The sequence below is a fragment of the Glycine soja genome, chromosome 10, assembly GCF_004193775.1.
Source record: "Glycine soja cultivar W05 chromosome 10, ASM419377v2, whole genome shotgun sequence".
Lineage (NCBI taxonomy): Eukaryota > Viridiplantae > Streptophyta > Magnoliopsida > Fabales > Fabaceae > Glycine > Glycine soja.
This window is the reverse complement of record NC_041011.1, coordinates 29942954-29957532: the sequence shown is the minus strand read 5'-3', so window position 1 is coordinate 29957532 and position 14579 is coordinate 29942954. Positions and strand designations below refer to the sequence as shown.

General features: G+C 34.3%; 1 protein-coding gene across 1 annotated transcript; it reads left to right on the top strand.

Moving 5' to 3' along the window:
* Positions 1-3007: 3007 nt before the first annotated feature.
* On the top strand, positions 3008-4949 carry LOC114370554 (cytochrome P450 71D8-like). Its single transcript, XM_028327937.1, has 2 exons — positions 3008-3984; positions 4236-4949. The coding sequence occupies exons 1-2, from the start codon at positions 3088-3090 to the stop codon at positions 4842-4844; spliced, it is 1506 nt and encodes a 501-aa protein (XP_028183738.1). The 5' UTR covers positions 3008-3087; the 3' UTR covers positions 4845-4949.
* The last annotated feature ends 9630 nt before the right edge of the window (positions 4950-14579 follow it).

The following is a 14579-nucleotide window of genomic DNA, read 5'->3' as shown; positions in this document are numbered from 1 at the left end:
TTTCCTTTTTTCACTGGAAGATTGTTGGTCGGCATTATGAAACATGGGAGGCAGGGATCACTGGTCCAGTTTTGCTCCATGGTCTTGACCAAGGACAGAACGATTTGACGAGAAACAAGTGTTCATATAAGATCTGATGCACATAATTTTATTAATCTAACATATGTATTCATACAAGTTTCAATTATTGGGACCAGAAAACCAGAAAACCATTCTCTTACAGTATATTTTGTCGATTTTATATTTTCACTCCAACTTCTATTTTGTGTATGTATTTTCCTTTAGATTGGGAGTATATTTTACCCTTGCTCATTCTTGATGCTGGCTTACAGCTTTTTATTGTGAGTTAATATGCTCCTTTTTTTGTATTAACTCCATCTTTAATAACTCACAGTATCATACTTTTCATAAAATAGTCCAATTATTGATAATATAATTCAAAAGTTTTGAATAGCAGCCCCAAGTTAGCAAAGAGATTATACAGGGTCTAATTCACACTGGTGGAATACATATCTACTTAATTATACAGTGTTACGTAACGTTTTGAATAGCAGCCCCAACGGACTATTATTCAATACTAAAAGGATACGATTTGAGATTGAGTATAAACTGGTTTTCAGAAACTCCAGCACTGGAATAAGTATTAAGGTGAATTGGATAAACTTTTAAAAATAAATAAATATCAGGTAAACAGCATTAAGGTGAGTTTTGATAAATAAATTCATTAAATATTTATTTGTTACAGTATTTTTTTTTTTTACATTATAATTTATGTTATAGATTTATTTTTTCTCGTCCACGGTCATAGACAAATCTGTTCACGGTTTGTGGATGCCGCTGGCACAAGGAAATTCACACAATGTGGGAATCTAACACTGATTCAACTAATAAATAAATTGTTTTCTCTCATTTGAATGCAGCAAGACCTCACATACCATACGAACCCTTTGGGTTTGTTATTGATTTATTTAGAAATTAATAAACAAATTATTAAAAAATTCATAAAATAAAAATAAGTTATCAAATTATAAAATATTAAGTTATTTTCATAATCTCAAATATTTTTTTAGCAACGTCATAAAACACCTTTCCTTTTTGTTTTTGACAGAAACAAACTTAAGACATTTCATTAATAATCAAATCAGCAATACAATAAGGAACGTGACTAAACACTTTGACATTGGGCAGCAGTCTCCTTTATTTAATTATGTCAACACCTTTCCTAATTACAAAAGGTTTCAAAAACATCATATTCAAAATTTGGTCAATTTTTCCTAGGCTGCGGTCTCTTTTCTTTTTATTTTTAATCAGTATGTGAATTATTATATAATATATCACAATTTTGCACCACTCTTTAGAACCCTTAGATTAATCTACGGTACCTGTTACTATTGTACACCTTCCCCACCAAATTTTACTCTCCCTTCCTCTCCACCGTTTCCAATGACCCCTGCATTGGCCTGCGGCCGCCCATCACTACCGAGCACCGCTATTCTCCTCCTATCAGCCGCAAACAACACCTTCATCCACCAACCTCCCCCACTTCCATCATCTCCTTTTGCCAATGTATAATCACCCAACATCATATCCCACACAAACCCCTCCATGGAAAGAAACAGCAACACCTACCGAAACAGCACCGTCGAGCCCAATCGCCACACTGCAGAGAAACCGAATCTGACCCATGCTTGGTCCTCTCCAAGTTTGAGCATCCACATCTCCGGGATCGACCCACACTTACGTATTTGCGTTTAATAGACCAGAATCACACTTATATATATAATTATAAAATATTATATATACAAATTAAAATTGCAAAAATATAAATTTATAGACACTAAAAATGAAAAAAAATATAATATAGGAACCAAAATTCAAAAAGCACTTCAAAAATTAATTATTTAACCCTATTATTATTTTTAAAAAAAATACATAAACTGTATTTAATAAATACAATTTATCTATTTTTTATGATAAAAGTTAAGTTGCATATATGAAGTACAACTCACAAAACAAAATTAAAATAATAATATTTAGTTTATTATAAACTCATTCAATTTAATCACCCTTGTAAGAAAACAAAAACCTCTTAATTTATTCATCACTTCGCATTACCGTGATAAGAAGGATACTGTACGAAAGTGATACTAGCTGGATTCAATTAGAAAAAAGACTTGAATGACCTATCCTTACGTAACTCATATTTTTTAGTTGCCATGTTAGAGGGTTGACATGGGACCTAGTGAAACTCCCCTGACAGAAAGATAAAAAACTAAAAAAAAAAGAATCCTCAATATACAGTCAATACACTTGCAAGCTTGAAGAAAGAGTCATAGATGCTTGTATAAAATCTATAATTTATAGTTTGTAATTGCAATAGGTATTATTGAGCTCATCACCTCACGAACGAATTCTATTAATTATTTTAATACGGTTAATTCTTTGGACATAAAACATAATAACTTGCATTTTACATGCATTTGAAGGATCAAATCAGTATAAAGTAAAATAAGGGAGGTAAATAAGGAGAAATTGTTTATCTTTGAAGGACATAATGAGAAATTGTTAAGAAAATAATCAAATACTACTGCCCAGTTAGATACTTTGACTTGGTGCCCAACAGCAATTAGAGTGCATCGACAATTTCTATTTTGACTTAGTGTGCATGTGCAACAGCAATTATAGCTTTCAACGGTCAAGGTTCTCACTGCCACATTAACTATTGTTGCCCAAGTGGCACTTATATATCTACAATAGTATTACACAATATAAAGGAGTAACGATGATATCCTAATGAAGTGAATATATTCCATGTAAAATAACTGTAACTGCAATTAAAAATGGAATCTAAAACAATTTAAAAGAAAATAAACGATTCAACGGCCTTCAAGAATTGAAAAGAAGTCATTCAACGCCCTAAAAATGCATCTTCTAAAAAAAAATGAATAAATTGTTGACCTTGCTGATTCAAGATTCTATAAGTAGGAACAAGCCCTAGGCAAACAATACAAACATACTTGAGAGCTTTAGGGTGCTCCCAACTCCAGAGCTAATTAACTCTATAGACTAGCTCGAAACTAGAAAGCCATGGAAGCTCAAAGCTACTTGTTGCTTATTGGCTTGTTCTTTGTATTGCATTGGCTTGCAAAATGTTACAAAAGTAGTGTCTCTCAGAAACTTCCACCAGGACCAAAGAAACTACCCATCATAGGGAACCTGCATCAACTAGCAGAAGCAGGTTCACTTCCACACCATGCTCTGAGAGATCTTGCCAAAAAATATGGACCCCTCATGCACCTCCAACTTGGTGAAATTTCAGCAGTGGTTGCATCCTCCCCAAAGATGGCCAAGGAAATAGTGAAAACACATGATGTTTCTTTTCTCCAGAGACCCCATCTTGTTTTTGGTCAAATGATATCCTACGGGGGATTGGGCATTGCTTTTGCTCCATATGGTGATCACTGGAGACAAATGAGGAAAATGTGTGCCACGGAGCTTCTGAGCACCAAAAGAGTTCAGTCTTTTGCTTCCATTAGAGAAGACGAGGCAGCAAAGTTTATCGACTCCATTCGCGAATCTGCTGGTTCGCCTATCAATCTCACCAGTAGAATTTTCTCATTGATATGTGCCTCTATTTCCAGGGTAGCATTCGGTGGCATATACAAGGAGCAAGATGAGTTTGTTGTGTCTTTGATCCGAAAAATCGTAGAATCCGGGGGAGGATTCGACCTTGCTGATGTCTTTCCTTCAATTCCATTCTTATATTTCCTAACTGGAAAGATGACCAGATTGAAGAAGTTGCACAAGCAGGTTGACAAGGTCCTGGAAAACATCATCAGAGAGCATCAAGAAAAGAACAAAATTGCAAAAGAAGATGGAGCTGAATTAGAGGACCAAGATTTTATTGATCTTCTTCTCAGAATCCAACAAGATGACACTCTCGACATCCAAATGACGACTAACAACATCAAAGCTTTGATATTGGTAAGTAAATGCCTCAAAACTTCTATTATATTTCCTGTTTCTGAAGTACGTTTTTTCTCACTAACATCTCTTTTTATAACATTAATCTCTTTAATCCTCTCATTTGTACTAATTACTTTATCTTACATTTTTCTTCCTTTTCTTCTCATCTCCTTTTCTATTAAAAAAGTTGCCCGATTTAGTTATATAAATGCAATTTCTCTTTTCATTTTACCAAACTTTATATAAAGATATTTTATTTGTTTCACCAGGACATATTTGCTGCTGGAACTGATACTTCAGCATCAACACTGGAGTGGGCTATGGCAGAAATGATGAGAAATCCAAGAGTGAGGGAGAAAGCACAAGCTGAATTGAGACAAGCTTTTCGAGAAAAGGAAATAATTCATGAAAGTGATCTAGAGCAACTTACTTATTTGAAGTTGGTGATCAAAGAGACATTCAGGGTACACCCACCTACTCCTTTATTGCTCCCTAGAGAATGCTCTCAACCAACCATCATTGATGGCTATGAAATACCTGCCAAAACTAAAGTCATGGTAAATGCATACGCAATTTGTAAGGATTCCCAATATTGGATTGATGCTGATAGGTTTGTCCCTGAAAGGTTCGAGGGTAGTTCTATCGATTTCAAAGGGAATAACTTTAACTATCTCCCTTTTGGGGGAGGACGAAGAATATGCCCAGGCATGACATTGGGTTTAGCTAGCATTATGCTTCCACTAGCTCTACTACTGTATCACTTCAACTGGGAACTCCCAAACAAGATGAAACCTGAGGAAATGAATATGGATGAACACTTCGGATTGGCTATTGGGAGGAAAAATGAATTGCATTTGATTCCCAATGTTAATTTATGATCATTGAGTACACGATTGACGTATCCATGTTTATTAAACTCACTTTCAAGAATCCTATTTAATTTAATTGTTAAGGAAATAAAAGCGTATTTATTATTATTATTATTGGATTTTTATTTATATAATTATACATTTTTCTTACTTTTCTGTACATACACATCTTCTTGATAAGATGACTTTAGGCTGCTAAGATGGTCTAGTATTGTTAAATCTTTTTTGTCTATGTATTAAATTGTTCTTAATTACAAATGAGAGTGATTTCATATTTATTTGATTGAGTTAGTTTAAAGTAGTCTCCCCCTTTTATATGGTGGATTGAGTTAGTTTAAAGTAGTTTCCCCCTTCATATTTGTAATGAATTACTTGAACTAAGAATGAGACCATACAAGTTTATATGTTTAAGTTAGTAAGGCTTTAAGTAAAGTTATGAAATAACACAATAACAAGTAAAGAAAATGCATGTTTGGAATAGAGAACTTCTTAGTATCTATAGATGTGAAGCAATCATTTTAAGGTCTGAGATGTTAGAATTTTCTTTGTTTGACCTTCTACTGATGGGTGTATTTTGTTTATTTCAAATATGGGTTGAATATACAACCTATATGTTTTTCCTCTGAGCTCAATGTTTAATTGAGTGATACAATTTGGGCTTAGGGAATTACCATGAATGTACAACCTAATATGTATTCATATGAATAATATCCATGATGGTTGGGTAATAGGTTACCTATCTATTTAAAGAAGGGTAGGATCTCCACATGAGTAATGTCCTCTTTATCGACTCAAATAAGAGAAAAGATCAAATGGAGGTTCCTTTTCTTGACGTATACACTTGTGTACGAGCTTCCGTGACATCAAGTAATTGTTACTGTATATAAAGGATATCTTCAAGAGGTATTAAATTTATTTAAACTCTTCTTTGATCAATGGTCATGGAATGAGTAGGAATCGTGTTCTCATTAAAAAAGAAGTATTAGACACATAACAACCTATTTATTGCCTACAAAAGATATAGGACACTTAAAATTTTCATTGTACTATTGGTCCTCCAATATTGAAAATATCACCATTAATTTTTGTTGACTAAAGTTTTAATTGAACATGAAAATTAAATTTGAGCATGAATTATATATACACTTTCAACAATTTTTTTATACTGATAAATAATGGGGAAACAAAAACCTTTGAGTGGTCCTAGTTTTTAGCTTCTGAATACACCAGGACATGCACTTTGAAATTCAAACTTTGTTTCCTAACATAAAACTTACTTACAAGCTTCCTTATTAATATTAACTATCTTCCATATTTTAATATTTGGGACCATATAATCTAGAACGTAACTTCTCATCATCTCATTCAACCTCTTAGGCTCTTAGCTATGGACATGATAGTTTGTCCTAATTTTTACTTCAACATGCTCGTTTGGACGTGGTGGTCATTTTGTGACAACAGAGCAAGTAGGAGGTGCTCATTCTTTCCCTTTCTGCTTCAAGTGTTGGGTGTTGGCGGTTGAGGACTCGTGCTTCTGCGTCTCCTGAATTCTTATCAGAAAGTTTTTTGGATCCAACTCGAACTGATGGATCAGTGATTGTATTTCAAATTTTTGTTGTGATATTTCCCCCCACAAATGGCACCAATGTTCAATACAGACAATGGAAATATGGTTCTGAGGTTGTGGCACAAGCTCTGTCTCAGTCGCGATGAGTGGAGGAAGAATCTCTAGATCTCCCCTATATCTACATCTCATTCTAGTTGAGAGTGAAGTTAGAATCTAGTGGTGTCCTTTGAATTGAGGGCATTTATGAGGCTCATATGATGGGGAAATCCATTGAGGACACGTGTTCACTACTAGAAAATAAGCTTTTAACATTGGTTATTTAGGACTTTCAACATCGGTTAGTAACCGATGTTGAAAGTATTATCGTTAACATCGGTTTTTGAAAACCGATGTTAACGTAAAATTACAACATCGGTTTTTTAAATAACCGATGTTGTTAGTATTCGTTAACATCGGTTTTCTAAAAAACTGATGTTAACGTTGGTAGTTAACATCGGTTTTTTTAATAAACCAGTGTTGTTAGTGTAGGTTAACATCGGTTTTTTAAAAAACTGATGTTGGTAGTGGATGTTAACATCGTTTTTTTAAAAAACAGATGTTGTTTTTAGGAATATTTTTTAATATACTATCCGTTTTTTCAATAAACCCAAAAATTAAGTTGCAAATTTTAAATTAGATCAGACAACACAACATATTTAATTTTCATTCTATTTTGAAACGGTTTTTTCCAGAAAAATTCCATGAGAAATTTATTAACAACTATGAATTGAAAGAATAATTAATGTTTAGGAGACATGAATTTTAAAAAATGTAAAGCAAGTAAACTACAATTACAAAATTGTCTAAACATCCTAAGTTTCATTTCTAACTTTCAAATAATACTTTGCCCACTAGATGCGAAGTGCCTTCAATCTCTCAGGTTCCAATGGTCTGACATCATTGAAATACTGCATGATATAATAAAACATAAGTTAAGAAAATGAAATTTGTTTGAATTAAACAATTATCGTTTCCCAATTATTCTTGAAACTTCCTTAGATTATAGTTGACATCCAGTGCATGACGTAATACCCACACTCAGTGCTTCCTTTTTGTCTATTACACTAAAAATATTATGAAATTTAGATATTCAACGTTAAGTACAAATTAGTCTACACAGTACTAAAATATAAGTAGAAGCATTGTTTAAATGACTTACTTTAACAACAATCCACCTAGCACCAGCCTTGGATTTACTTTGTGGAGTATCGTCAAGTCCTTCAAAGCACTGTTGAATACAAACATGGATGCTTATTATACAATTAAAATATTGATGTTTCCGACTAATACTAATGCAAATGTATTGAAAAACAACACTGACCTGTTAATTATTCCTTTGAGGTAGTTCTCTGGCCTAGTATGCAATGAACAAAACCAGATGACAACATTTTCCTTAGGCAAAATGACGACCATTTGCCAATGTGCACTGCAGTGGAGACCAATATAGGTTATTATACTATTATACATTATTTAAACTCATTTGTTCAGTTTAACTTAGCCATTTAGGTAGGCTCCTAGGTACACATCCTATTTTGAATTCTGCATCCAGTTCTTAATGTAACTTTCTGATTCAAATTTCAATTGCCCGGATCTCTGGATGGACTGTGGCTTGAGGAATCCATACACATCGGCATTCCCCGCTCGTATACTTGTCTCATTCATATGCCTATTGTTGTTAACACAAAGTAAATTATGTATGAATTTAAAACAATAAGTTAGGTAATTAACAATAATGTAAATTTACTTATAGAATCCACAATTGTATAAAAGAGATGCTTAGACATTGACCACCATGTGCTATTTCAGACAGATCTTCATACTTTATGTACAAGGGGAAGTCTTCATTAAACACCCCGAACATGATAGCATCCCACATAACCTGCAATGGCTTCAGAAATAGCTGAAGGATGGTCAATGTCATCAGATATAGGGCATCATCGACATCATGATGTGGCCTATCTGCAGGTTTTGTCGGTCCCACAACTCCCTATTTATCCTACATAGTTAATTAACATAATTTAATTACAGTGAACCCTTTAATTGAAAAAAAAGAAGCATTTAATGACACTGAAATACTTGTTCTGATAAACCCTTGACAAGATGTGTCGGCAAAGCAAAAAAGGTGTTAAGTGTCTGCCCCACTAACTTAACCTCTTCAGTGGGTACGGGAATGGAAGCATTTGCATCTCTAACCTCCTCAACACCAACCTTGACTTGATCATGCAACAAAGGAATGTTGTGAACGATTGTGGATCCCTCATAAACTCTTCCTAGGGCAACCAGGCAGGGAGGATTTTCTTTGATGTACAACCTACATTTGTCTAAGTCACCTGTGTCTGGATCATTCCCTAAGGGGTCAACACAACTCTCTTTAGTGCTAGCACAAGTAGCTGAAGGACCAACCTCAGGCTCAGGAGGCAGTGCGAGTCGCTGTGATTGCATTTGCAATTGAAACTGGGACTGTATCTGACTGAAGGATAACATTAGCCGTTGAGTCACTTTTTCAGTGATCGACTCCTCCAACTAGTCCCTAATTTGTTGCATCAGCTGCTCCAGGTCTTCAGGACCCATGGAGGAAGACATATGGGAGGTCCTTGGAGCCAGTCCAAAGTATTTCTTGATCGTGACACCAACTCCAACAACACCCACACGACTACGGTGTTCTGGTCGCCCAATGGCAACAAAGAAATCGTATGACGCCTGCTCCTCCAACGATTCCTGCAAAGAACACATTTATTGGTTTAATCAATCACATAATAAACATAAATAATTGCAATTAATAATTGAAAGTGACTTACAATCTTCTCAGCAATTTCCTTTGCTGCCTCAGGCGTCATTTGCCCAGTTTTCTTTGTGCGGGCCATCTTCCATTTCATGTGTTGTCTGATGGGAGATGGAGGATCAATCACGGTGTCAGTGCTTCCGGATTGAGCAGCTTCCTCTAGTTTTTTTCTTTCTCTTCTCATCCATCAACTTGTTTTCTAAATATTCATAACCCTCATGAGACAACACGTGAGGGGCAATGTTATGTTTCTGGATGGCTTGTACCTTCTTGCGCATATCCTGTAGAAATTAAATATTATTGAAAGTAATCATTACAATGTATAACAATAATTCAATTTACAGTTTAAAACAATGAAAATCACAAACTTAACTCCCAGGAAGGGTTTCCTTGCTAATGTTGTACTTTTCGCATACAGTGTCGTCGACACTTTCCTTGTCGGCTGCAAATGCCCATTTCGATGTCAAATCAGACTTGAATTGTCTCCATATAACGTGGGCTCCCAACAAACATTGAAGGTAAGATGACTCTTTTCCCTTTGGTTAAGCCTTTAGCTATTCCAGTATCCAATGAATTTTGTAAGCTACAGTACTTGTCAACTCTAAGTTTCTTTTGGTTGTTTCTGATGTAGCTAAGTCTTTCATATTCAACCATGGTATAACCTTTAACAATGAATTGTTGAAATAATTTTCGAGAATGCAATAAAGTCTCTGCTTCATTTGACCTGGAATGAAGTCTATAAGCAAACCACTCTCTCATTGTCAGACGATTTCACTTTCTTTTTTTGTTGGATGAAGTAGAACGGTGAAGTATGTCAGCTCTATATCCATCTTCTCCATAAGGAAGGAGTAGAGGGTACTGTAGTGGTAGATAGCTAGGATGCAGTTCATGGATTCTTTGTAATTCTCCATTTTGAGTTTCAACAATAATATCTCTTTTTGAGCCTAGATGAAAATTGCCAACGATAAGTGCAGCAATTTCGGGAACATTTGGCATATTATATACATGACCATCTTTTCCCCGAGCAACTATCAGTTGCAATTTGATATTATTGGCTTCATCATTTTCCAATGTATCTCTGGCCATTCTAAAACTTTTAGCATGAGAATTGTGTTCATCCAGCATGTGAGTTAAACTTGAGACAATATGGCCCTGAATTCTAGAATATTGACCGAAAAAAACAATATTAAAAGATATTCATAACTGCAACAAAGTATTGTGGGTGAATGAATAATTTTCTCAGTAATAGAAATAAAAACACTTCTACCTCATGGCATTAATTCTATTTTGCACTTCATTTTCTCTGTCAAAGATATATAGCTGTGCAAATTTGCATTTTTTTCCAGACATTGGTAATAGACTGCCTATTATGTAGCATGGTTGGCCCTGTATTCTAATTGTAGAAGGTCCTCTCGAATCATTAATTTTTTTGTCTAGCTTAATACCAGCAGAAGTAAAGGCAAACATCATGTTGTATGCTCGTAAGTTATGTTGATAATTTTTACTATCAATTGTATTATCATCAAACAGAAGTTGTTGGAGATATTGGGGTGGATTTTGTAATAATGGTAGTTCAACTTTGCCATCTCCACAACATAAGCTGAACCTTGGACTCCCATAATTTTTATCTTTTGATATTCTTTCATCATACCACATTTGTGCATTACAATATTTACATTGCATGTGTTGATCACCAAGATCAGAATATCCTGAAATTGTTTAATACCGTAGTACAATATGATGATAACAATTGTGAATATTAATTTAAGAGCATGTGCACTTATTACCTTCAGTGTTGATTACAGGTTGATTAGTTGGAGATTGACAATCCTCATAGGCAGTTAAAAAATTAGAGCCCGAACCTACAAAAATTAGAATTAGATATGATAGCAATATTTGAACCATAGCAAAAAAGAGCAAGAAACATTCTTTTTGCAGTACCTTGTCTGGATTCAGAATTTACACTTTCTGATGAATCAGACACAATGACTAAAAAGTAGAGAGGAAACAAAAGAAAATGTGATTAAGCAAGCTTAGTAAATTGATTTCTGCAGAACATGCTATATCAAACGTCTCACTATCATATTCCGAAGTGTAGTTAATTGTTGGTTGTGAAGATGACTGAGCATGAGGATGTCGTTTCTGCTGCATGATACATTTCCTATTGATCCTGGCTTTTGCAGAATTAGATCTCTTTGCATGTTGAAAATGGCTAAAGGCAGAATTGAGTGAATCATAAGCTAAACAGTAGATTCATGTTGAAATCAGGGACCAAATGCTTGTTTTAAATATGCAGAAGGTACAATCAATTTAGAAGATGAAAGAAATGGGAGATGAGGCGTCTCGCTGCTTCTGGATCATAGCTTGCCTATTGATGCTGCCATTTGCTGGATTAGATATGTTTGCATGTTGGTAATTCTGCATATTAAAAAAAGGTAATGATAGAGTTGAGTGAGTTGTAAGGTAAACAAAAGAATGATTTTGAAATAAAGTAAGAGAAGTTTGTTTTAAATCTGGACGACGCGGAATAAGTTTACAATATGAGATGAATGCCAGATGAGAGAGCAAAACTATGATTCAACATTAACAACTAGCAAAATTGGTAATATAGAAATCATGACACTTGGTTGCGCATAAATATTGGGTTTTGGGACTGCTGCTAAGCTTGCAATGAAAGATATTATGTATGTAGGAGTCTGGTGTCAATCTAGACACACAAATCAAGGCCATAATTCAAAATAGGTAAGATAGAAATGATGATAGTCATTGGCACAAACATTGACTTCTGCAACTGCTACTAAGCTTGCAATCAAAGATATTGTATATATAGTAATGAACTTTCCATTCAGCAACACAAATTTGTTTTATTTGTACGCTTAAATCTGTTAGATTGCCTATTCAACTTGAAATGTCAAATTTCTATCTTACATCTTTTATTTGGACAATATCTAACAAAAGATGCAACAAAGAAGTTTACTAAACCTTATATCAGAGATGGGCATCAATTCTTTATATATTGCTTGTCTGGCACACCACAAATTCTTTTTTGATTTGTTTTGTCCATAGATTAGACTTTATATAGTTCTCGTTTGCTCTAGTTAAAATCAGTATTATACTTGCGTAAGCCATCAATTAACTTAAAAATGACAATTGAAATGTACAACACATGATTTTAGGAAAGCAGTGATAGCTGAAAAAATGAAGTATGTGGGAATGATTGCACTTATATCTAGAGGGATTTTTTTTACTGATATGGATGATAACATTCATGTCAAACACATTCTAGATGAAGAAATATGATGTCAGTATAGAAAGTTGTATTAATTTAAAGAGCACGTGGATCTAGAACCAAAACTGGAACTAAAAATTTAAGAGAATCCTGGCGATTCTATTTTTATTCATCTGCTTTTTTGTTGTTCTTATTTTCATGCAATATAGATGGGAATTAAATTCAGCAAATAGTTTAGCCAGAAACAAATTAAGAACGTGAGAGTATGGACTATCAATATAGTTGCCAATGTGGCTTTCAATTTTTCTCCTTCACTGTTTTTAACATTTGATCTAATTTGTACATCAATTTATCTCCTTCACTGTTTTTAAGATTTAGTCTAATTCATACATCAATTTGTAAGAAGCATATAAATCATCAATTGTATCACCAAAAGCAGTCCAATTGTATCGAGGGTAACCAAATCATTAATATTGAATAAATGAGTTGTTTTTAGTGGTGGCACGTCTAATATAAGAAAACTTCTAATATTACGGTAGCAACAGATGATACATTCAATTGTCAATTTAAGACATCTAAAAGCTTCACAAAAAAACACCGTAACAGACAATTGCTTAGCTTTAATTGCTCATAATTGAGTAAATTGTAAGCTGTTAAAAATAAGTCATAGTTAGCTTCAGAACTGACAGAATATAAAAGACAAAAATGTACAGTATCAGGAGACAAAATAGCATGAATCCAAAAAAGTGGATTTTCAAATGGCCAAAACATCAGCATGGTGTAAAGAAATGCCAGAGGAATTGTCAGAGGTAGTCATAAGAAAAACTACATAATTGTTTGCTTAATTCCACAATATTATAATAGCACCGTGAAAAGACAGCCAAAACAATCTGGAATCAGCTAAATTCACTCTTATCAGAATGTCTTGTTAATTTGTTAGACGATAGTTGGGCTGGGGAAATCTGGGAGCTTCCTAACTCATCATCAACTTCATCAGATGATAGGCATTTTTTGGGCATTAAAGGGAATCCTGCAACTGGATCATGGTCTGCTGTCACAAACAGAGATTGCTGCATAAAAGATAAACCGGTAAATAAAATATATCCAAATTCCAGACCAAGTTTATTTGTGCATTCTGCCGCAAAACAATGTAACAGACCAACACTCATAACAACAATGTTAACTTACACATTCAGGATGCATAGCATTATTGCAATCAACATTCGAAGCATCTATTTTGGAACATGCCTGTATCATATATAAGTTGACAATAGTCAAACTCATGCATCATATCACTATGGCAACAACAACTAAAATAGACATTAGAAAACAACACCTCAGTATCAGCCAACATGTCGAGCACAACATTGATCAAATCTAATTCATTTGAGTATCTAAGAACAACAACATTCCTGAATTTTGATTGAATCCTGACCTTAAAAGCAAGCACATAACCTAACAACCTATCAAGTGCTTGAGGAGAAGCATTCAAATCAACTTCACCATCCTGCTAGAAAGAAGACAAATCCACCAATCACCAGCTACAACCAAAAGAACAAAATATAATACATAAAATAAGAAGCAGTATATGATAACACACGAACATACTTCAATCTTGACCCTATTCACTTCATCAGCTATTTCACCAATCAATTCAGCACATTCGCGGTCCCAGAGCAAAAACTTGCTACTGTCATTGTTTTGGCTAACCATTACTTCAACTCTATACCTACCAATGTACATACTAGTCAAATACAAAATCCTGAATAAAAACATGCTGATGCACTAAAAGTCCAATTACCTTAGAACAGGTTGATCATTATCTTTGCCACATCCGCATGTGAATGGTCCTGTTTGGATGTCAGTTTTTCTATGACATTGAATGCAAGCTGGATAACACTATAAATGATTATCCATGACTATTTTGCTAATAGTGCCCACCGTAACACAAACAACATCCTGACAGAAAACCATAACAATCAAATTTCCAACCATGAAATGCCAACATTAAATAAACACCAAACATTAGGCATAATATGTTGATCTGAACACATCTAGACAAATTGGACTTTTAATTGCAATGAATACACAATAAACACAAATAACAGGACCACCTCAGAAATGCCA